Source organism: Manacus candei, unplaced genomic scaffold (genome assembly GCF_025592945.1).
Source record: "Manacus candei isolate 608988 ecotype Guabito, Panama unplaced genomic scaffold, ASM2559294v1 h1tg000046l, whole genome shotgun sequence".
Classification (NCBI taxonomy): domain Eukaryota; kingdom Metazoa; phylum Chordata; class Aves; order Passeriformes; family Pipridae; genus Manacus; species Manacus candei.
In genome coordinates, this window is record NW_026138094.1 from 6,862,210 (window position 1) to 6,887,348 (window position 25,139).

The 25,139-nt window shown below is 41.4% G+C and overlaps 1 protein-coding gene across 4 annotated transcripts in view; it reads right to left on the reverse strand.

Annotated features, from left to right (window-relative positions):
- HOMER2 (homer scaffold protein 2) overlaps positions 1 to 25,139 on the reverse strand; it is a 63,099-nt gene that overhangs the window by 12,327 nt on the left and 25,633 nt on the right. The window contains exons 3-7 of one of the 4 annotated variants that reach the window (XM_051796635.1): positions 10,027 to 10,158; positions 3,593 to 3,685; positions 2,399 to 2,425; positions 2,116 to 2,255; positions 403 to 559 (exon numbers count right to left, since the gene is read on the reverse strand). In XM_051796635.1, the coding sequence (XP_051652595.1) occupies positions 403 to 559; positions 2,116 to 2,255; positions 2,399 to 2,425; positions 3,593 to 3,685; positions 10,027 to 10,158 (549 nt within the window). Of the gene's footprint in view, positions 1 to 402; positions 560 to 2,115; positions 2,301 to 2,398; positions 2,426 to 3,592; positions 3,686 to 10,026; positions 10,159 to 25,139 lie in introns of all 4 variants that reach the window. The other 3 variants (XM_051796633.1, XM_051796636.1, XM_051796634.1) reach the window with 3 other exon arrangements.

The window sequence follows — 25,139 nt, forward strand, 5'->3', positions numbered from 1 at the left end:
TTTCCTCTGAGTAACCAGGTGATAACCATGCCTTCTGCTCATTCATATCTATCAGCATTTCAGTGAGCTTAGAAAGGAATATGCAACAGTAACCCCACTTTTAAAACCTTTCTGGTTTATGATCCCATCCAGCAATGCCTGCTGATGCTAAGACTCTCGAGGCAGTGAGCTTCATGTGATGGAGCAGCATTAGTCTTCCTGATGATCCCCAGTCCTTTGAACCTCCCTGCCTGCTGCACACAGAGGGAAGCAGCTGCCTTAACTCCCCATCCAACTCCCTTTCAAAGATAAAATCCACCTCCTAACACACACAACGAGAAAGCTGCAAAAATCCAAGAGAAGGAGCAATGGCAGGAGCAGCTAACTGGAGGGGATGGCTCTCCTGTGGGTATGCTCTGCTACCTTGCTCCTCAGCTGGTCGTTCTCCTCCTTGCAGGCTGAGAACTGCTTCTTCCAGTGCTCGATGCTGGCTGCAGACTCCTGCAGTGCTGTGGACAGCCGGGCGTTGCTCTCCCGCAGCGTCTGCAGCTCCGTCTCCCACTTCTTCACATTGGATGAACTGAGAAAAACAGGATGCCATGAGGTGGTTTCACCTTCTAATCCTGTGAATCGTTATTCTTTACCTTGTATGCAAACTCATCTACCGTGGTGTGTTGGCCATTAATTTGTTGCAATAAGATGAAGAACACTCAGATATATGTAATTCCTTTTAGACTCTGCATGCCTAAGGAGAACATAAGCCTTAATTTGACAGTCTCTGCCAAAACAAAGGGATCTACCAACTCCAGCAGCAGTGACCTGTGTGTCTGGAAGAAAAGTCCTGCTGTCAGAGGAGGCTGTAGGGTCCAGCTGGGATCCCCACCATTTGCACACAGAGGTCTCAGCCCAGTGCAGTGCATGGGCCCTGTCACCTCCCGAGCTGTGTGGCTGTGCCTCACCTTGCCTCTGCTGCAGCACAGGCTGGGGACCTGGCACCCCTGCAATAAAGCCACTCTGCACATCTGCAGCTGGCACAATAATTCAGACTGGAGGATTTTAGGGCATTGACATGATCTATATTTGAATTTTTTTTTAATGCTGAGTCTTAACTATAAAAGTGTTACATAATGCTGCAGAATTAAACTACTCATTCCCCAAAGCTTTGAGCTGCAGCACAGAGCACAAGATTAGAGGGTGAATGGGAGGAAGGCTTTGACACTCCCTGTGTGCTAGTTGCTGCTTGCCTGTAGAGGTGTCTTCAGCAGGAGGAACAAGCAAACATTATGGTTTGAAATAGTTTACGCTATTAAAATGTCAATAAAGAGAGATGATGTACTTCAAATATAATATATGCAACCTTGAAATTGCTCACAGGGTAACGCTGCTTATGATGCTGCTTTATTTTTTAAATACCTTTTAAAGAATAGCTTGATCCTATTAGATTTCCTTTCCATTCACAGATACATTCATATGCAAGAGGCAGACAAGGCAAGATCCCAGTAGAGAATTATTCTATTTTAATGTCATAACTTTGCATATTGCAACGCCTGTATTTTCACTACAGCTGCAAATTACTCTTCTCAGCATTTTCAAATTATTTATCAAAGCAAATAGCAAAAAATGTGACTTCAAGGGGCTCTGTCCAGTTCAGAAACATCCCCCTAAGACTTCCAGGCAGCTTGATGAAAATATATTTCTGGTTTCAACTTTTTATGGTTGAGTTCATTCCCTTTTATAATTTTAAATATCCATATCTATTTTCATCAAAGTAAGTGTAGCAAACTCAAAGAGGAAGAAAGATTGCCTTCACATGTTATCAGCAGCAATTGCTCCCCTATGGCTTTAATGTTATTTCTGTAGTTCTAAAACTTCATGAACAAAGGGGGTTATAATAGTTGGCATCAGCAGAATAAAAGAGAGCTTATTTCTTCACAAACTGGATCAGGAATACATGAAATGGTAAATATTTCTCAACTGGATACCAGGAGGAACTTGCTAAAATCTGCTCATTCATCCATTCTGCTGCACCACTTTAAATTAATGCAATTACATTTGAATAATTCCTGTTAATATCACTAGCCATCAGATAATTACAGCACACTATTCCAGTGCAATTTAGGTTTAAAGGAACTTCACCTTTGGGCTAGAGCAATTTTTAATTTATCATTCTCAGACTTGAGATGTGCCTCAGCAGGGCCACCATGTGATGCCTTCTCGTCGTCTGTGCCGTTCACACTAGAAGCTCGAGTGGAGGATGGTGTTTCACGTCCAGACTCCTGCAGCACAACACACAAACGAACACTGGGTGTCTCCTGCATCTCCTGCAAGACCACAACACCAATTTCTTTGCAATCTTGATCCCACACCACTTGGCTGAGACCTCGGCTCTCCTGGCAGAACAGTGGTAACACACACATACCCTTTTCATCTTGGCTGCAAAGCTGGTCTGTTTAAAAAGAATGAAAAAATTAGAATGATACACAAACGGAAGTTTAAAGTGTTCAAAAATTTTTAAAGTTTTTTTTTTCCCCTGATAAGGCTTGTGTTTTCTAAAGGTTGTTTGGGTTTTTTTAAGATAATGAAACAATACAGTGCACCTGGAAGCATGTAAAGCCCAAACTGACAAACAAACAAACAAACAAATACTGCTCTTTCAAACAAATACTATTCACACAGTGCTTGGGGCTGATCATCAACAGAGAACAAAGTGAACTACAAAAACCATGACCAAAGTCTTTATAAAATAAGTATACAAAATCAGCCGCTCAGATCATTATTTGTGGACCCCAAAAAGGAGGGTAGTTTCAAGACTAAAAGCATTCAGCAGTTTTTTTCTGATCATGAATCTGAATTCCTCTCTGATCAAAATCTGTCTGACTTTTCTCCAAACACTGGCCCAGGCCAAGAATGTCTGCTGAGCAGGGTTCACTCTTACCTAATGAAATGCACATGAAAATACAGCCAACCACATAGAGAGACTGGGACAACACTCAATTCCTTCAGTTTGTAAGAAACCCAGACCTCCCTGGACACAGAGGCACTTGGTGATAAGAGGTGTGCTGCCTAGAAAAGTGTACTGTACAGATATACAACACAAGCTTCTTCCAGCCACTCCTAAAGCACTGCCTCTGTTCCCACAGCTTCCCATCAGCCACACCTACGCAGGGAAACACTATAGCCACAAAGTCAGGCTCTCCACTAGCAAATCAAACACCTACAGAAGTGGATTAGACAGATGACAAAAAGAAGGATCTCGATGAATCTCATTTACTGTCTGCTGAAGCACTACACTGACTTGATCTCCAATGACTCAAACTCTCAAACTATGCGTAACATTACAAATCAAAGGATGTATAGCTTCCCCTGTTATTAAAAAGGCTATAACAGTTCAAGAACTGCTGAAAAAAATTAGATGTAAATGAAAGCAAAGGGCATAGAAGGATGAAAAGTATTCCTCTGACAATGCTAGTGTCCAGCATCTGACAATTACCTTCAGCAATCTCCATTTTATACACTTCAAGTTGGCTGCCAGAAGCTGGCACAGTTCATTAGGAAATTTAACTTTAAACTATTTATCCTGTATGTGTATAGGCATTAAAGCTAAATTACAAACCTGGGAATGATTGCTTGAGGTCTCAATTTTTTCTTGAGATCTGTCTCTTGCTAGTTTGGCAGCCTCTTTTACTTCTTGGAACTTCTCTGCAAACTGGAAAAAGCATGAAAGATATTAAGTTGATTTATCTATTAAATCATTGAGATTACTATCTCTATATGGTTCACAGATCTCCAAAAATGAACAACTAATTTTATTAATTTAAATTTTTTGGCATGAAAAAACATCTTAATTCTTTGGCAGGGAGGTTCTTTCAAAAGGAATGGGGATGTTTCTAAAAGAGGGATATCTCTGTACCTCTGGCTGACCACATTAAAACCCATAGAGGAAAAGGAGCTTTTAGTGTCTCCTGGTTTATTTCCTGCCCCTCTTCTGTTTCACTTGGTGTTGATGGTCTATTAAAGATGAAAGTACAAAAGACATATGTTTGGATAAAAATATTATCAATGTCTTCTATTCCTAAGAGCAAGTAAATTAAATTAAAGAATGCAAATAAGCTCATCTGCAGAATGCAAGCAAGGGATTATCAAGACACAGGAAAAATGAGAAGAAGGTAGATCTGAATGCATGATGGAGTCCTATGAAAACACAGCTTTTCTGGTCTAATTTTCTTATTACTGGCAAAAATAAATGCAGAAGACTTCAGAGAAAGGCTTGAATGCTTCCTGTAAGAGGGTTATATCAAACTGGGGAAGGTGAGGGGAAGGAAAGATAAAGATGGGAAAGTACAAATCCCAACCTCTGCAAGTTGTTGTAGGACATCTGCTCCAAAGTCAGCCTGGCACTTTTGAAATACAATTATCATCACAGCCAGTCAGGGCTGCAGGGTTTCAAACACCCTAAACAGTGTTTAAAGTTTTAAAAGGAGGATTACAAAGATGGGGAAAAAAAAGGTGTAATACATAATTTATTTTTTAAATTAAGATGTATCCAGTATAAGGATGGGTAACTTCGTCTTTCAGCTAAAGCAGCTTGGTCTCGCTTGCCTGTGTTTTGAGAAACTTGAAATGCCAGAAAGGTAGGACATATTAAAAGTAAAAATATAAATAGATGTATTTTATTGCACAGTTTGTGAATGAAAAGATTGCCATTATATCCTTGGATAACTCAGAATACTTATGAAAAAACTATAAATAAAAGCATGAAAAAACACATCAAATTTTATAGTTGAGGAATACGAAGAATCATTACCCACTTACTAATCTTATCTTCTAACTTTTAGATTTATGGCAGGTATTTAGCATGCTCTCTGTCAGTAAAATATTGAGGCTGTAAAGACTGACAAAACAAATCTTCTCCATTTGGGCTAAAAGAAATATGGATTCATATGTGAAGGCACCAATGTTTTGTATAATACAAAAAATGGTAATTTCCAAAACACACACACACACATCAGTGTTAAATCCCATGGACAAGCACACTGTAAAAGCTGAGCGAAATTTTGGGTGTACTCTACGATCTGTGAGGATGCCTATGAATGAAGATGGAGCTCTGGAATCCAGCTGTTTTCGTTACAGCAGCTGACATTGCATATGCAAAGCTCTTGTGTGCTCTCGGATGGCAGCAGTTGCCATCTGATGGCATGTGCAGTCGCTGCACACACAAACGACTTGATTACCTCTGTAGCACTTTACAGATCGTTAAGAACAAGCACATTTGTGCCTTAAGTGATTTAACTCCAGCTTTACACAAAATGTATCTCCTGCTGTGACAAAACAGCTATAACCAGCTGATTATTTCTAAAATATTATATCAATAGTAAGTTCTATATTTGGGTTTCTTCAAAATAGCATTAGGCTGGTTTGAGTCTGTCTTTTATAATAAATCTCTCTCTCTCTTTTACAATAAATCTTTTCATCTTATGTATGAAAAACTTATGAGGGTTCTTCACGGGCGATATGAAATGTGAAAAGATAAAAAGAATTGGGAGTGATCTATCAAATTTTATTTTTGCAGCTATCTTCATAAAGCACACAGGAGACTTCTGTGAAAAATTATGTGAGTTGAGAAGAAAAGGGTATTTTTTTCTACACTTCCATAATAAAAAAATGTTAATCTTCAATACTAAACCAATAACGATCTCATTGAATAATAGAGTTCAGTCATGTCTGGAACACCAATAGAAGTATTTAACACATTTCCTTTTAAAAACAAGTACAAATAACTGATTTTTTTTCACTATCTCAGTAACAGATCTTTGGTTTTAAGCATCAAAATATTACCCTTCCTTCTTATGGTTGTTACAGACATAAAGATGGTTGTAACAGAAACAGAGGTGAAAGACTGACTCTGGGTTTTGGTTACCCCTCACACTTGGAAACAGTCAGTCCATAAAGAGTTTTGCTGCAGTTTCTTAGCTAATTAATACCTGCTCGATTTTACAACAGTCTATTTTTGAAAGCTACAGAGGATCACTTGGCTTGTTATGAAATTAAAGCCTTTCACTTGATCACTCTCCTGAGCGCAGCAAGGCAGTGGTGACAGCCCACACTTGTGCAGCACTACCAACTCTAATTTTTACAGGAGCACAGCAGGCATTTCTGGAACCTCCCAGATCCCGAGGCTGTTGGAGAGTGTCAGAACAGCCACAGGGCCTAATCACTGTCAGATACCAGAGAGCTGCTTTTTCTCTAGTAACTGATTTCTTCTGTCCCAAACATAAATAATTGACAAATAATTGGTACTGCAAAATCACATTCCACCTCCAAGATCTAAGTAGACTTTGAGCTGTCAAACCATTGCAACAAAAGGGAGTACTTTTAAAATGTGAAATTCTTAGTTAAAAGGTTAAAGAACAGTCTGTTCAGTAAATGAAAGCTTGGTAAGCATGGTTGCAAAGGGCAATGAAAGTATAAATATATGAAATCAACTTAAAAATTCATTATGCTCCTTCTCCTTCCATCTTTACTTTCCTCCACGCTTGCTGTTGGTCAGACAAAAGTCCCCAAAATTAGCAAAAAACAAAAGACTGGAGTAGGAGAAACAGTAACTGAACATCCCTCCAATAGTCTATCATGGATTATAGGGTATGTCTTCCCATGCCCCAGGAAGCTGTGAGATTAAGCTGCAATATGGAAAAGATGTGCTGTTACCAACACTTGTGAAGCCTTTTAGTCAAGTGGCTGCAGCCCATGAGCAGTGCTTGATTAGGAAGCTTGGCCAGCGAAAATTAATGTGCATTGCACAGATTATTTAAAGGATGTTCAAATCTGTAGCCAGCTTGTCACAAGGTGAAATATATATATATTTAAATAGACCTTCTTAGCATTTTATACATTAAAAAGCATGATCTTGTATGCATAAATTTTAGGGTCCTGGTCTGGCATTATATTTTATGTCTCCTACTGACAAATTGTGCCAGTGCTGGATGAAACAGCTGCTCCCACCCAAAGCAGGTTCATAAATATTTCATCTCCCTCTCGGTTTTTGGAAGGCTGGGTGAGGTGACGTCCCCGTTGGGGAGAACTGCTGTGCCATGACCCACAACGCACCCGTGCTTCTCCCGTGGTTTTCTGTAGATAAGTCCTCAGTAGGGGCAGATTGACAGATAACAAGACTATTTACCCCAGAAGTGGCCAGTAATGTGCTCTATGCCAGCCAGTGCGTGTCCAGCTCTGATGCTGGAGCAGGGGCTGCACTGTGTGCTGGAGGCAGGGGCAGGCTCTGCCCTGAACTTGCTTCCCTGCAACACAGTGACCCCCCCACACATAATGAGCACGTGTGCATATAAATAAAGTCCAGTGCTTCCCAGGTGCTGGATGCAGTTGGTTTATGATGTGCAAAGTCTGGGTTTGCTGGGTTTCTCACCCGTGTAAATCTTCGTCCCTATGACCTTGACTAACTGCAGCTCCTCAGATAGCATGTCTCCCTCAAAGCACCCTGAACGACTTCCTTAACTGCTTCAGGTGCAAAATACAGCACTACCTTTAGAGCACCAGCCCTGCCTTTTCACACCCAGACACCCCATTAATTTCTTTGGATTCCTGTTTCGGTTTGGCTGTAGCAATGTTTGAATAATGTCTTGAGACCCTTCTGAGGCACAGGGTAGGAAGGGGGAAAAGGAGGGTCTGCAAGTCCTGCAAGAGGGAAAAAAGACCCTGAAAAGGACATCAACTTTAAGCCCCGGGATTCTCCCAATCAATGTGAATGGTAATTAGGTTACTGGGTCACGGAATGCAGTTTTCATTAATGGCTCATGTTTAATTTGAACTGCTTTTCCCTATAGGTATGGATTAATACTTTAAGTATCTCAAGAGAAGCAAGGCATTAGAATGAGGCATTTTCTTTTATTAGGCCAAGCAATATACTTAAAAATGCAGGCATTTTTAGGCGTGCTAATCTCTTCTCCTGTCTCATTATTATTCATTGTTTTCAGCAGACATTTTTCAGCTTTATTTATTTATATTTATTTTAAGCCAGGGCTATTGACCTCTGGTTTAGTGGAGTTTTAGTGTGTCCTTCCAATTCCTGACTAAGCACTTCAATTATTTCCCGTAAAACAGGCAAGCTTTAATTTATATCTTTTATAAGAGTATAACGATATTAACATAAAATGAAACTTGATTTTACTATTCCCAATACAGTTATACATCTGTAATCTTGCCACCAGCTCTGATCTTTCTTACTAATGGTTCAATAATTAAACAGGAAGCATGGACGATAAGGAGTACCTTTATCCCATTGCTTTGCAGGTTTTCTTACTTTTTCCACTTAGGTAACTGTCAGAGTTTTGGGTTTTCTGTTGTTTTGGGTTTTGTTTCAGGGTTTTTTTTGTTTTGTTTTGGCTTGGGTTTTTTTTTTTTAGAGATCATCTCAAGCTATTTTCAGAAGTTCTCCCCTTAAGCTCCCTCTCAATATTCTGACCAGAAGTCTTTCTGCTGATTTGGAAAGCTTTTCATGCAAGTAGAAAGCTATATTGTAGGCAGTGGGCTCTTCAGCAGATTATGCAGTGAAAACAGATATGCAAAATGATCTGAAGAGAAATACAGCTGGTGCTGAGGTCCTTGTGCCCATACAACATGTTTTTCAAATTGGCTCTACTCTGGACACACGGACACTGAAGAGCTGCTTTCTGATACCAGCAATACATTTCTTCTAAGTATGTGTTTGAACAGTTTTGGAGAATATGACAAAACCTCTCTGATTAGGGTGCAAGGACCTCCAAATATACCTTGTGCCTTATTATATTATAAACCTCTCTTCTCCTGATCCAGACTCAGCATCACCAGCCCCACAGTGCACGGTGCAGGTTTAGCCCCAGCCTGCACTCAGGTACTGTGGTCATGTGTCATGTTGCAGACGTGTAATTTCAGTAATCCAGGATTAAAAATTACTATCCAGTGGTGCTAATCCTTTCATTCAGTGTCCAAAGGTTGCATTGGATCATGCTTATCTGTTACTCAAAGCAAACTATTCCCCTAGGTCCCAGTGTAATCCTCCCATATTCCCATACTACTTGTTAACTACTATGAACACCTCTTTGTCCCAGGAGTGGGGAATATGCACAAGTGAAATGAGCAGTCCTCTACACCTGGGTAAGCTTCGTAAAACGTAACCATCACCAGCACCTCATTTTAAACAAGCTTTGCATGTGATTGATGAGGTGGCCTTAGCATTCCTGAAGAGCAGGTTATTGTCATGGCACCTTTGTGGACATCCCAAGTACAAAAATAATTTAACATGAAAAGTAAAATATGCTTTCCTTTAAGAAATACTTGCAAAAAAACGCATTTCTCTAGAAATTGGAAAAACTCGGTAAGACAGACTAACTAAAAAAAATTCCTATAACAATTCACTTCATGGAAAAGTCATTCTATTGCAATGTTCTGCCTTTGCTGATTTGGACACAAAAGAAACATCTTGTTCTCATGATCCTTTTCTTAGGAGAGGACAGCAACGTGAGAGACTGTGTGCCATGCCCAAGGACACCAATGCTGAGTTACCCTACAAAGCCCAGTGCCAAGTAGCCATGCTTCAGGTGTCAGCTATATGCTAGATAAGTAGGGCTTTTAACTAGATGAACAATCATCTCAGCTGCCTCATAAGCACTTGTCAAGACCACTAATCCAGTGACAGAGGATGTATTTTAAACTGCTGGCTATTCATAGCAAGAGGCAGCTCTAGACTTTACAAGCCTGCTGTTGTGGCCAGTCCCTGGTCCAGGGAAGTGTTTCATTAATACCAAACTCATGGCCAGGGGTTTTGTATTAATGCAGAGGCAGCTTTGTCAGCAAGCCTGGCATGAGCCCTCCCCGGCTACTCATCCACTGCCACCACCCACTGCCACCCACAGACAGCGGGTAAATATAGCAGATGAGCCACTTGCTCTGCTGAAGAGGACTTGCAGAAACACCTGGGTCAGCAGATGGGTTTAGGCAACTCTTCACTAATAAGAAACGAGACAGGCTTTGCAGAAGTTCAGTGAGCCCTGGTACCTTTGTCAGCTGCTGCTCTGAGGGAAAGCCCAGCCCAAACACGGTGTTGGCTCTGCTGTCTGCCCACTGCCCGAACTTCTGCGACGTTTTAGTGAAGGTCATGTTGGGTGTGATTGTGCTGTTTATGATCACCTGTTCAAAAACAGAGCAAAAAAGAATTAAAAAGTAGAAGTCACATCAGAATATATATCCTAGCAACAATATCATCCAAAGCAATTAGCAGTCTAAATTGGGAAATTGCTGTGTTCAGAAGATTTTCTCCCGAAACAAAACAGTTTTTATCCTGTCTTAGTTCATGCAGAAATTCTGATGTTTTGTCTTTTTTTTCAAAGCACTATCATGGTCCTGCAGCTAAAGAGGCTTCAGGAACATCACTGAACTCAAAGCAACAGCAGGGTCAAGAGCTGTAAAATTACCCTGGCAGAAATGCAGATGCAAAATCCTCTTTTAGCAGCATTAGGAAGGCACACAGTTACTCCCACCACACCCCACCAGGCACCTGAGATGCCCAAGGCCTCCAAGCAGGGCATCCACCAGCAACACCTGACCTCAGATCTGAAGAGCAGAGAGGTATTTCTACATTTCTCCATTTTTCCTCAGGCCTTCACAAGTAGGATGCCAGAGACATGTCAGAAGTTAAAAACAAACAAACAAACAAACAAAAAAAAACAAATCAAGGAGAAGCTGATATCTTAATAGTGAGTTTAACTTGGGAAGGGGGTGAAGTGTATCACCAGCAATGCACATACAGTATCAAATTTGGGCCTCAGAACAAATATTTTGCCCTTTTCACACATGTTAACTAATATCTGCTTCAGCAGCAGCAACCCTGAAAGCAACAGTAGTCCTTGTAATTAAGGAAATAGCCAAAAAGATGAAGGCTGGTGGATGAGGTCTCCAAGGAACTTAGTGGAACAGGTAAAAAATGTAATCTTGCAAAAAGGAATGAGATATATGTCAGTTCATTACCAGAAACCTTAACTTTATTTTCAAGATACATCATTATATGAGTCTAGAGACTCCTTCCCCCGGAAATTAATTCATGTACAATGTTCTTTCTGCTAACAGAATAAGAACTTTCTTTAGTAATGTGTACCATCATTTCCAATATGCAAATTATGCAGTAATTAAGCCCAATCTGTGGGACAGTTTAATTAACATGATCAGGAAGTATCCTGGCAACATCATTTACTATGTATTCCAAGCAGACTTTTTCCTAAGCTTTCATTTACATTTAGCAAAAAGTGTGAATTAAAGCTACCGGAGGAAGATCCTTACTTGACTCCATCCTCTCCATGACTTCAGACCTCTGTGCTGATGCTTTCATTTGCTTTCTTAGAAATAGCTCAACTTATTTCCCTCTTGTTGCATCATCATTTTCAAATAAACATATGATTTTCCACCATTCCCTACCAATCAGTTTCACCAGAAGGATGAAAGCAGAGGAGGGTCAGGTGGCTGGTACCCCTGAAAGTGTCCTTTGCATGGGAAGAAACAGAGCAAGAAAGGGGGAGAGGAGGCTCTGCAACCAGCTCTGGCCAACACACACTGTGCAGACGTCAGGTTGCCCAGAGAAGCTGTGGATATCCCATCCCTGGAAGTGCTCAGTGTTGGATGGGGCTTTGAGCAACCTGGTCTAGTGGAAAGTGTCCCTGCCCATGACAGGGGAGTTGGAGCTAGGTGATCTTTGAGGTCCCCTCCAAAAAAAACCATTCTATGATTCTATGATCTGCTTCCAGATTCAAAACATCTTTTTGAATGGCCAATTGACAGGCAGAGGTATAAGCAAAGCTGCCCAGATGTGCTCTCCTGCAGCTAAGTTACACAACAGAAACAGCCAACATAAAATATAAGTGTGATTTCAGAGATGTAAATTAAAAGCAAATCAAAGATTTTATGGTAAGGGTTTGACAGTGCAAAGGGACTATGATGATACCAGGACTGCATGATACAGAGAGTCACGAGAGCAGGAGGAAAAGTTACCACCAACCCAGAAAAATCAGGATGCTTTCCAAAAACTTTAAAGAAAGTGCTATATGTATATTTCTTTTTAAAAAAAATCTTACATCGGGCAGATGAACCACTTAGAAATGTTTAGCTTCTCAAGTTACAGAATTTAATTTAGAAGTTATGAAATACCCAGAGATTTCAAGTCATAAAAAGTATTATTTCAGTCCTGCTGTGCCTATCAAATTAGACATCTGTGGAAAAGAAAAATAATAAAATGACCTGTTTGAAAGGCAACAGCTTCACTCACTGGTAGCTGACCCTGAGAAGAATAAAAGTCTTCCATACCTCCTACAATGATCATTGAGTAAATACAAACAGAAAAAAAAACAAACCCAAAGTTATCTTAGACTACAGTTCAGTATTATCAGATGTGGTAAAAGGAATAATGAAGCTGGCAAATTGTAAACCAAGGAACACCTTACTGAGCAATGAAATACGCTCCATTAGCTGAGCACCTTACATGTTAATCTTTTTCTATAGCCAGTGCAGAATCCAAAGAAAGCTTGTGGTGAGCACACACCTTCAAGAAACTGACAGTTCATCTGTTAAATTTATAATAAGCTGCAATTAGTGAAACTGCTTGGAAGCTGGTTCTACCTTTTTTTTCCCCTTAAATCCTCCTCTGTCAATCAGGCACTTCAGAAACACCGCATTCCTACAGAGAAGTGAAAACCTAAGTAGAAGCTCAGGAGATTAAATCAGAGCTCATAGAAGCAGTTCAGAGGAGATGGATGCTGTGAGTACATCATGCTTATCCACCCTGTCTTCCTCCCCTTCCTCACCCCATCTGCCTGTACATTCACTTCCCCATAAATCTGGTCATTATTTCTGAACAGAGACACTACACTGGCCAGGGGAAAATCGTGTTGGTTGTGTTTAGGAGAAAGAAAAGGTGCTATGATTTAAAAGAACAATTAAAAATGAGGCTTGTAAATGTTCCTGCCAGGTAATCTTGCCTATCCCCCCCTCATGCTGGCTCACCCTCGGCTATGTGAGACCAGAAGGACAGTGACCCCCACCACTCCTCCATCTCCTGGGCAGGCAGTCTCAGCTGGGGCAGAAGGCAGGGGAAGCATTTGTGGCCACTACAACAAGAAAGGTCAAATAAACTCGGAAAACTTTCTTTTTTTTGTGAAGGTATGAGCCAGAATTTTCAAATTTCAAAGGAAGAAGGAGAGAAGGAAAAGGGCACTATTTTGCTGCAGATAGGATGAGCCCACTGGGTCTTTTCCATCTCTACCTGCAATCCAGTGTTATAATCCTATAAGAAAAGGCCACTCATCAATTCAAATGAGCTCTTATGAAAAAGCTCTGCCTTTGGTCCTCATTTGTATAATACACACACAGTGTAATTCCAGCTGCATCATAAAACGGAATAAACTTGTGGACTTTCATCCAGGATAATGGATTCAGAAGATATACTACTCTCTAATCAAATGCAATCGATCCCTGAAGTGGTTAAAAAGTTCTCCCTAAAGACAAAGAGGAGCATAATATAATAAGCACCTTACAAAATAATAAACTCATTCATCATACTGAGTTGTCTACATGTGGTTAAAAAAACCTACCTGTCTTTGCACTCAGTACATGCAAACTTATCAGATGGCAAGCATTCCTGCTACACCTGCATAAGCCAAACAAAATCTCATACTAATTTCATTTCCTTTGGGAAAAAAATGAACCTGAGAGATCTAAATTTTTATCTGAAGATGAAACAAAAGAATGTTTCCAGCACAAGGTAGCACTCCCACAAGTGACTCCAGACATTTAGGAACACAGTGGGTATATTCATCAGATAAAGGTGAATGCAAATAAGCTGGCATAGAGCAGAACATTCATGGGCTGTAACACACCCATCCCGCTGCCTTCCCACAGAGAGAAACTGCCAAATAAATCAAACAGGGAGAGGTCACAAGACGACCTGAGTGCGTAGAAGGAGAAAAATGTATTGGCAGCTCATGCTGCTTGTGATGTATGAGCAGTGCCCATATATACAGCTGCTCTTCCTTTTAGGGGGCGCTTCGAATATTTAAAGGGCTCCGCTCCCACACTCCCCGTACCACAACAGAGCAATGAAGGGGAAAAGCTGATGTGGCTCCTGAAAACACATATTCCCAAGGCAGTGTCTCATTAATAAGTGTGTGTCAGCAGCTGGAGTATAGAGGGAACAGAGCTGGAGCAGCGCATGGGGTTTGCCAGCTTGGCTCTCAGTGCACACCCTGATCTCATCAGTCTCAGCTTGCCAGGTTCACAAGAGGGAAAAGCAGAGACAGAGCAAGCTCAGCTCCAAGGGGAGGAGAGCAGAGATCGCAGAGGGCATTTGACAGAGCCACTGGCACAGCCCCGAGGAGGAGGAGGACAACCAACACACTGGCAGGAATTGGCCAGGACACTCACCAAAGGGGATGATGAGCCAAGTCAGCCAGCCTGGCACCAGCTTCTCTACCTAGGAAAAGACTGAAATAACAGCTATGAAGCTAATAAATGTATTGGGCAATATATTTTGGAACTGTGTTAAATTAATTGAGAAAGGGGCCCCTTATTCTGGGGCAAGAGTGCCAGATCAGGAATTATTCTGCAATTTCCCCTTCAAATTCACATCACCTGTTACTCCAAAGAGTACTCACCTCCAGAAAAGTCCCCAGACTCCAGGCCATAGGACCTACTCCTTAAGACTATATTAAGATCTCCCCATTTCATTTCCACACCTCTGAATATGTGCTTCCAGTTCCCAGCCCCTGTGAAATCTAATTTCCTCAACCCACCAGGCTGCTAATCTTCAGTAAAGATGTATCCCAGTCTAAAAACAGAATTGAAGAAGGAAAGAAGCTGCTAATCCTCTGGCCACAGCTATCACAGGCTCAGCAGGTTCTTCCAGCTCATCAAGTTGGCATGAATCAGAAGGGCTTGTGACACCGGATGTGAAGATGAGGAGACAGGGATGGATTTACAGAGAAATTCTCCCTTTATCCCAAATGTTCAGCAACTCTTTTGTGGTATTAGCCCACCTACATTTCCATGATCTGTATTATCCTCTGCACTATCTACCATCCTTCCTACTTCTGCTTCTAACATCTTTTCACCAGTATGTCACTGGTGATAAACTGCTCATTTCATTTCTAGTGCTAGAAAGCCAGAACACACGCACGCACACACACATTGTTAATTGAGATAGTGGTATTAAAGGGAAAAAAGAAAGTCCCTTGCAGAGGCCACCAAACAGAGTGAAGCAGGAGAAGTACAAAGACATTCTCACAGCAGTGTAAGAACTTGGGGATGAAAGAAAGAACAGCCTTTGGCCAAAACTGAACCTGTAGTGCAGGAGGGTTAATTATAGTTGTTTTACAAATCAGGGGCAGCAGAAGTGATCAAATCTGTCTCTCCACCCTTGCTGACAAGTCTTTATAGAAGGCCATTTGAAAAAAAAAAAACAAACAACAAAAACTGGGAAAACTGAAAGTAGCAACAGCACTTGTTCCAGCTTTGCTTTATGTGCTGCACCTGCCGTGTACATGGTGCTTTTCCTGGGACATGCTGGGCGTATGGAATGATTAGACTGGGAGCACTGTAAATGTACATTAAGAAGAACATTGGGATTCTCCATTTTGCTGTTCCTCCTGCTCTGCTCCATTGTTTGTGCATGACAAGGGGGCTGAGCACTGGGTAGGCAGCAGCTGGTAGGACATCCACTACCAGGCTCTTGCTCGGGTTGCCCATTTGATCCCTTCAGTGCCAGGATGCCTGGCCAGCTGCTGCTTTTCAAAAGTTTCTGTGCTACACAGTTAACCAGGACAGGAGCTGTTTCACCCATCAATGGAGTCCAAAAGCTTCCAAAACTACATCCTGTATTTCTGCAGGAGGTGGGAGTGGAAGGGACGTCTTGCAAGCCACAGAGGACTTGCTGCAGCCCTCAACATTTACTTCCCAACCTGAGTTCTCTCTGCAGAGAGGAGGCTCTCCTTTTATGGGTAAAGTCTCTCGCTGCTGCTTCTTGTTTTATGAGAAAAAGGGCCATTTTCAGTGTTGGAAATAATGCTTTTTTTATCCTGCATCACCTTGCATTCCCAGAAAAAATCAATGAAAAATTAGGTTCATTTTTAACCCTAAAAGCCAACAAATCAAACAAAACTCATACAATTCTTGTCCTCCTTCATGAAAAGAGATGTAAAAATAGCCCTCCCCTCCAACAAAAAGACTAATAATTGTTTTTCCTCTGGTAAAATATTTCTGTTCTAAAGCCCTCTCTGACAACCTGTCTAAATGCAACAAAAGTGGGTTCATGATTATGTGAATTGTATTAAGTAAATCTCCTGCTACACCTCTACACCTACTCCATTGCTCACTTTTTTTTCCCAAGGTAATTAACATCTCTGTACAGTTGGCTTCCCACATCCTCCACCCAGTCTAAACCTCTAAAATTTCCTATTTTTGCTTTGACATCTGACTAGAACTTTTTTTTTCCTTTTAGGCACAGCACACACATCCACCCACCCACAGGATTCAAAGCACCAGCAGCTGTTTCACGAAGAAAATCTACAGCAAGGATTTTCAAACACTCGAGAACAAATTGTTATCCAGGAATTTCATGCAACAATTTAAAAAATATATAAACCAAGATGCTTGTGGATTATTCTCACATGAGAACTAAGATTCCTAACTTATCACAGAAAGGGAGAAGGATACAGTAGAGACTCTTTATTTTTTCCTAGTGATTAAAATTGGGGCGAGGAAGAAGGTTGCCTTATCTATAATAAGATAGAATTATAAAACTTCCCAAAGTCATATCACATTCATGCTTTGGGAGATTTAATAAAATCATATAGTCTTTGTGTAGAGTACAGCCACATCCCTAAGTGAATAATTTAAGCACTGATCATTTTCTGCATCCTTCAAGCTGTGTGGCAAGAGCTTCAGTAAAGTCTGAAGGTCCCTTTGCAGAGGTCAGGAATGGCACAACCACACAGCATCATTACAGACTCCTCTTCAGCAACCTACACACCTCGGGAGTGGTTAGCAATAGGATAGCTTACTTCCTCTCCAAAATCCAGTAAAACTGTCCCTTGGCAGGAGTAATGGCCAAGAAGGACAGGTATGTTATTTTTAGGAGATGACAGGGTGTCCAGGTTTCTTTTCAATAACATCACGTGGTTTCATTAACCTCTCTGGAATGTTCAGATGCCACATCATACTCGTGTCTGGTGATCAGAAACGACTCTGTGTGGGGCAGTTACTTACTGAAACACTCTGACAGAGTTTTTCTGAGAAATTTTACAGAGAGGTTTTAAAAAGAAAAAAATCTCCCCAGACCAAAGTTTCCCTACTTGCTGGTGAGTGGTACAGCAAGAAATCCTTAGCACAGACTTTTATTTTTGCTTTTAAATGAGTAAGAAATTTTGTTTCTGAAAAGGTTTATGCAATCTCCTGGATTCGGTTGTGTGTGATCTTTCTGGAGCCAGTGACACACACACAACACACATACAAGCAGAAAAATGAGCCAGATAGGAACAGACAGGGGCAGATGTGCTTCTGCTCTTCTGTCAAGGATACAGCTGTTGACAGCACTTTGTTATCTTTTCTCCTAAGCTTACTAACCAGCTTCTGAAGGATTTATTTCCAGAAATAATCCAGGCAATGAAGAGAAGATTTTTCACATTTCAAAGTTAATAACTTGGAAAGAGATTAATATAGAAACATTTAAGTGAGTTCTACAGCTCTAGACTTTTAATTTTTTCTAAACCAAAACACATCCTCAGCAGGTGATCATGATTTCTGGCTGATTCAATCTCAAGGGACCCACCACATTTCCTGGCATTTACTTTGCTCCCTTTCTCAGCTTTTGACAAGCTCTTTTTTCCACCTGGAGCCCTACACCTTGTTTGTGCAAACATTTTTAATTTTAATTCCATTGCCAGGTCATCTGTACCTGCTGAGCCAATACAGCAGTTCTGAAATTCCCATTGCAGATAAGCCCTAACCATTTTTTTTCATCCTCTGAACACTGAAAAGACCTGTTCACACAAGTGCACCCAATGTTACCAGCTCTACCCATCTAAACCTGTTTTAGCAACTGTTGACAATCTCCTGCAGACACAACTCCAGGCAATGTACTATCCTCCCAGTTATTAAATCCTGCACCTCCCCTCAGCCTGAATTTCTGAATACTTGATATGACCTTGAGCAAATAAAGGATGATGCAAGTGGGGAGTCTCATCCTTGGCTGACGGCTCTGCTTCTCCTTTATGCTGTATTTCTTCATCACCAAATTCCAAAGAAAATGTTCTCAAGTTATTTTAAGGTCTAGAGAGAAACCAAAGCCTAAGTCACTTTAATCAAGCCAAGTAGCCCTTAATACAGATACCACAAATATTTTAAGATCATCAGGCACTGTTGTTTTCCTTACTTTCATTCACTCTTACTTCAAAGGTGCCTTTGAGAAGAATAAGTCCTGGTCTATGCAGCAGAAGGATCCAGTGCAGACCTCAGTGGGCTCACTCCAAAAGGATACTGATCCTCATGTTAAAACATCCATTTCCAATTTCTATCTGCATCAGTCCTGCTTCAGCTCTCCCTAACCCCAACACTGACATTTCTCTCTGATACTCCACAGGCTGAATGATTTATGTCTGCACAGGAGCCCCTTGGAGAATAACATTTTGGACACTTCCCATACCTTTGAGGTGCCCAACCCATCACCCCATGCAGACACTCTTACACCCCATGCCTTACATCTGCACCACAACCTGCACCCCAGCCTGCCCCGGAGCAGCAGCCTCTGCCTGGGAACCACCAGCACCACCACTGATGGCAATTCTTCCTTGAATTGAGGGCTCTCCCTGAATCACTGATGCTAAAAAATCTGGAAGTTGCATCCCCACAACACTAACACCTTTAAATTAAATCAGAAAACAGCCATTAAAAATATTAATTATTTACTGCAAGTTGCTTCACTGTCTCAGTGAGAGACCAGTTCCAGCTTAGGTTAGGCTGGTGGGCTGTGACTCAGGCCAGGACAGATGTTCTGATCTCAATCTGCTCATCATACCAAACGGAGCAGCTGCCTCTCAGAGAGCAGTCTGATCTAGTTTCACTAGTTACAGCAATAACAAGCCCAAAAGGGATCCCCAAAAAGCAGCTTGAGACTTTTCAGGCATCTTTTATAAAATCCTTTGGTTTAGCACTGTTTGTACTAGAACATGTCTCCAGTAGATGAGCATCATTCTCCAGCACAGGTTGGAAAATTTGAACCAGGAAAAGTCCAAAAGTCACCTGATGAGAGTGATTAAATGGCACAAAATTATTGTAAAGGCTCTAGTATGGATTAACAGTATATACACACCGGTATTTATTATCGCTGCTCTGTCTCAACAGTAAAGTACTATTCTATTTTAGTCTTATATATTATATTAACTATTTTAGGTAGCCCTATGCAGAGTCAGGAGTTGGAATCGATGATTCTTGTGGGTCCTTTCTATTTCAGGACATTTTACAATTCTATGATTATATAATGTATATATAAAATCACAAAACCACAACTAATGTTTTTACTCAAGTCATCTCCCTAGCATAAAAGCAATGAGATGTTTCTTGTAACATGCACACGCACAGTGCACACTGGAAGACAGGATCATGCATTAAAATAATATTTAAACCATTTTTTCTATTTTAAAAGATGTTCTTTTTATATGGGGTGTTAATTAGCTCCATTTGTTGACTCCAGTGTCATCTCCAGTGCTAATAGTCATGCTGAAATTAGATCCAATAGTTCATTAAATACTTACATACTATGGTAAAGAGAAGATAAAGGCCATCAAATATGCTCATATTTCTGTATTACAGTAATCAGCAAGACCAGTACTGGAAATCTTTTCTTATGACATATGAAGGTTTCTTTTGTGGACAGGTGTGGATGGACAAGAAGGCAGAAATACTGCATCAGCAAAATCAGACCTCCAGAGGTCAAAGCCTGGACACTTTTGCAGTGGTTTACCCTAATGTAGTGTCCCCCTCAAGCTGGATGTGTCTCCTGGGCACAGTGTCACATGCTGCCTTTGGATGAAAGGTCATCAAAGTGTCACATGCTGCCCTTAGATGAAAGGTCCCTTTCGTGTTGGTTCTCAGTGTCAGACACATAAATTATATTGAGCTCATACTTCTCCCCATCCAGGTTTTATGGTTGGCACACTTTCTGGGACCACCAGAAGAGATTTCCCACACAGCCTGGAAGAAACTGTGAGGCAAAAGAAGTTTTGGAGAAAAAGAAATACCCATCTCAGTTACTCGGTGGTGAAAAAAAAGCTTTGAGAAAACGGAACAAAAAGTATTTTCTGCTAATTTAATCAGATTTTACTAGCAGGGACTCTCTGGAAATCATAGTCCTGCCAATGCTGCTGTCAGCAAAATAATCTTCAGGGCAAGAAGTGGGGCCTCTTGGCATTTCAGCAGGCATAGGGCAGCTGGCTGGGACCCCAGCAGCACCACACTTCTGGGATACAGCACACAGCAATGTGACAAGCAATGGCCATAAATATAAAACTAGGGCAGGCAAAACTAGAAATCAAAGAATCTCCATTCCTTTGACAAAACACACAAATACGTTCACCCACATCTTTCCAAATCATAGCATTTAATTCAGGATTTTTCCATACACATTAAAAGAAAAGGCAACACACCACTTTGTAAGGTCACTTTTCATGTACTTTTATGTCCCTTTATCTTTGGCTACCCAAGGCTGTAAAACATCCTCTGTAGTTTCACTACAGAGGTATTAAACTTGAAAAATTAGGTAGTTAAAAAACTTTGGCATTTAAAAAAAATATGGGCATTTAAAAATAGAGCACTCTACATCACGTAATTCATCGGGTATAGGGTCAGATGAACACACACTGATAACTCTGAATGCCAGGTGAGAAGGTGATGTTTTGATTGTTTCTGCTACATGTTATCACAAATCAGATCCATGAGGTCCTGGAGGCAGTTAAATGCTGCCACACCAACGCAGACCCCTGGTGAGGTACATGCCGCCAGAAACCTTTTATAATTCAGTGCCAAAAATTTTTTAATATGTAAATTACCTAGTAGGCTTTTCCTGAGAAAGAGTTGTTATTGGTTTAGTGGCTGAATTTACGTCAATGAAATAAAAAAAAAAAGAACAAAAAGAACTAACAAGATGAAGGAATTTCATCTGTGCTACCATACCCTGCAATTGTTTTCCTGGGAAAGAAAAGATTCTCAAATCTAAGAGTCACCTTTTGGCAAAGTACTCTAGGATATTTTTAACAGCTATGCCTTAAAATAATTCCTTTTCTGTGGGCAAAGAAAATGATCTGTTTTGAGTGCCTGAACACATCACTGGAAGGATTCTGAATTTCCTCTCTGTGCCTCCAGTCGTGACAACACGGAAAGCGTGGTCAGAAAGAGGTGGGCAGCTATTCAATTAGGTAGCAATTAGGACCAGTACAGGAACTGACAAGGCCAGAAATACATCAAATATTAGCAGACTTACATATCACCCCTTCTTACCTCACTAAATATCTGCTGCCACAGGCTGCTGGGGCTCTGTCCCTGCCAGCTTCATTGTGCTCTGGAAATCACACTGTCTGCTGCATATATACCATTAAATCAAACAGCTTCATCACACCCTACAATGCCCTATATTTGCTTTGGGGAGAATTATGTGAATACTGATTGGCAAAATTTGGCCCATATTCTTGTTCTCAGTAATTGCAATTTACTTCAGAAATAGATCCACTGATTTTGCTTTCCCAGCACAGCAATTTTTCTGGTTCTCCCTTCAGTACTTTCACACACTTATGCCCAACTTAGCTGCTGCTCTCCAATATTCAAGGTAATTGTCAGGTAATAAATTCTTAAATGATCTAGGAACCAGGAATGAGTGTCAGATGGCTGGGGTTTTTTTCCCTGAAACACAGACTTTATTCCTGCATCATGTATTTTACCACAATTACTCTTGCAATCTAGTCATCTTTTAAACCCTGATTTTAATTTTTTCTAGTCATCTGTTAAAGCATCTCTCAGAGACAACTTAGGACTGGCATCTGAGATGACTCTTGCTGCGTCACATTGCTACTGCCAACTCAGTATGTCTCACTATACGCTTTATTGCTGGCTATTTATTTTTAAGATAGCTTTACGTTCCTTGTTAACAACTCACTTCTCAAAAGAGAAAAACGACCTTGCAATCACAAGTTCTGTAGAAATACAACATATGAACATTTGAAAATGAGGGCAGGAGATTGTTTCTAAGGGATTATATCTCCATCTGAAATGCCTTTCCCCCTTCTCTATACTGTTTGGATAACACGTATTTCCAGTTTATAAAAAATAAATATACCCACCAACCTGGGCACTACCATGCATTATTCCTGAAGATGATAGAGGCTATTAGTCTGCATAATTTTCATACCTTTTCAAACTTTCTTTTCACCTCAAAAAGACAGATCAATGTAGGTCACTTTTAATGAGGAGCCCTGTGTGTGGCTTTCCCCACACACTGCACAGCAGTTGGGCACTTACAAGTTCACGTTCTCCCTGCACCATCCATGTATTTTGTCATTTTTCAGCAGGGTTGACTTCTGCCCACAACACTGAACACTTTCACATGGTGAAGTCTTTTGGCTGCACCATTAACTCTGAATCAGTGTATGCCCTTGCATTTTACTGTATCATTTCCTCCACCATTCGTTATGCCACAGTTAGCCTCTGGCTAGAAACCTCTTAAAACGTCATGATGAAATTACTTTCTTGACAACATACAAGTCAATTACTATGTAATTAAAAGATGTACTAATCTATTCCCTTGTTTGGTCATGGTATCTTGGTTAAGATCATTCAGTGCATTCTTTTAGAGTACTTGTGAAATCTTTTGCTGTAAAGTGTAAGATACTGTCCACAGCACCTGTTTTTCTGTCAAAGACACAGGAATTACAATAGCTGTTCTTGTCTAGCTTTGCAAACATGAGGAATTAAAGTGGTACAAGCTGGTTTGAATCTAGGGTCTCCACCATGCAGTGCTTGATTCTCCAGGCATTTCAGTGGGTTTTTTTGTAATTGGGCTGAGAGGATTTGGAAGAAACCTTGTACCTGAAGATGTACACCCTCTCCTGGCTGCCCTCCTGGTTTTCAGCATAAGACTCTTGCACATCCCTCTGCAAGGTAAGAGTTAAGCTGTCCTGACTTCACTCTGCTTCCTATCTTTACCCTACTCTCTTTCTATCCCATTTTTCTCTGCCGCAATGTCCGTCCTCACCACCTCCATGTGTACCAGCCAGGCCCCCCTGTCCTTCCCCACCACTTGGCAAAGTGGTAAGGATGTGAAGGTAGTGTTGTATTGTGCTGTGCAGCAGAGCCAAGCAGCTCCTCTGCCCTTCTGCCAGCCAGGCTCACAAAATGAGCTCCCAATATTTATACCTTTAAACACATGGACTCAGCAGTTCCCTTAATCCCCCTCTTTAAGCCCATTGCAAAATCCTGCTGCTCCCCTCTGCCCTGCAGAACCCCTCCCCATCCTCCTGCACCCCAGGTGCATGGGGATGAGTGGCAAGGAGGAAATAGGGACAGGTTATGCCTGCTGGGAGAAGAGAGGATGGGGCTGAAGGACAGGGGACTGCAGAGGCTCTGGACCTTTGAGGGCAGCAGAAGCTGCCTGGAGAAGCCACTCCTGCCCGAATCACAGCCCATCAGATCAGTGCTGCAGCAGGAGGAAATACTCATCAGGGTGACATTACACAGCCTGCCCTGTGCTTGGCACGACAGCAGCACTAACAGGGTCCAGCAGCCCTGTGCTCCTCTGCAACTCAACACGCTGCCCAGAGTGACACGTTGAATGCTACAAGTAAAAGAAAGCTTATGCAACCAGGTAATGAGCAATATTTAAGTGAAGTGCCCTGTGGTCTTGATCACCTTAAAACATTTTTATTGTTACTATATAACATCAACGTAAGGTAAAAAAACTACCAAATTAATCCAACAGCTGCATACAAGTTGGATTTAACTGAGATTTCTTTGCAAGCCAATGTGCATTGCATATGTTTGTCTCAAATAAACTGTTAGAACAGCCCCTTTGCAGTTCAGACAAGGAGGGAGAGACACATGTCCTTTGTCACCACCTTCCTCCTAGGGCCAAGTCCCTTCATTTACTTGAGCTTCAGCTTTTTTGTCCATAAGACAGAGATAACTCCTGCCCACAGTGATGCTGTGATGCTGATCCATCTGGTATTTGCCAACACACAGAAAACTTTATTCTAATAAGTGAAATGTACAGAAAGCAGGACACCATCATCTGAAGCTGTCTATATTCTTCCTCACGGTTTTAGCCAGTTTCATTTTTGCCTGGAAAAGTAGGTCAAAACACTAAACAATAATTGGTTGAGGGGAAAAATGCAACTTTTAACTTATTTGGGCATAGTCACCAATTTTTTCCCAAATTAGCACTCTTAAAATGGACATGCAGGGTCACGGGACTCTCCAGAGGCGAGTAAGAAGGCAGCATCTCCTCTCAACCTGTTCCTTAATCAGCAAAGATTCAATACAAGAGGAATAATTTATGTGGCCAGCAATTGATTCCTGCTTGGGAGGCCCCACAGGAGAATTCAAATCATGGAACACTCACTTTCTTCTGGGACATACTAGAATGGGGGTGGGGAGTTGGGGCTGTTCCTTCTGAATGACTTTTGGACAGATTACAAAGCAAAGGCCAGATGCCCACCTTATTCTCAGCACACACTTTCCAGTCACAGCTCTGGGTAGGAGCTCTGGCTGTGGGTGTACACTGCCCTGCAGCTTCGCCTGCCACATACAGTAATTACTTTGTTTTCATTAATTGCTCTTAATGCGTGCATGCACAGCCACAAATCAGGCAACCCACTGCTGCGAGTGCAGCAGTTCTGGCTTGGAAAAAAACTCGCCTGGGTTTGTAAAGGCACCAGCCCACTACCACCAGCACCAGCTTCTGCCAAGCAGAGGCATCCATGGGGTATAAGCAAATTTGGGGGGTGCTCAGCTTTCCCCAGCAAGTTGCAGGGGCTGTGTGTGCCCTCTGCAAACCGGGGCAGAGAGCTGGCATTTCTGGGAATGAGCACACCAGC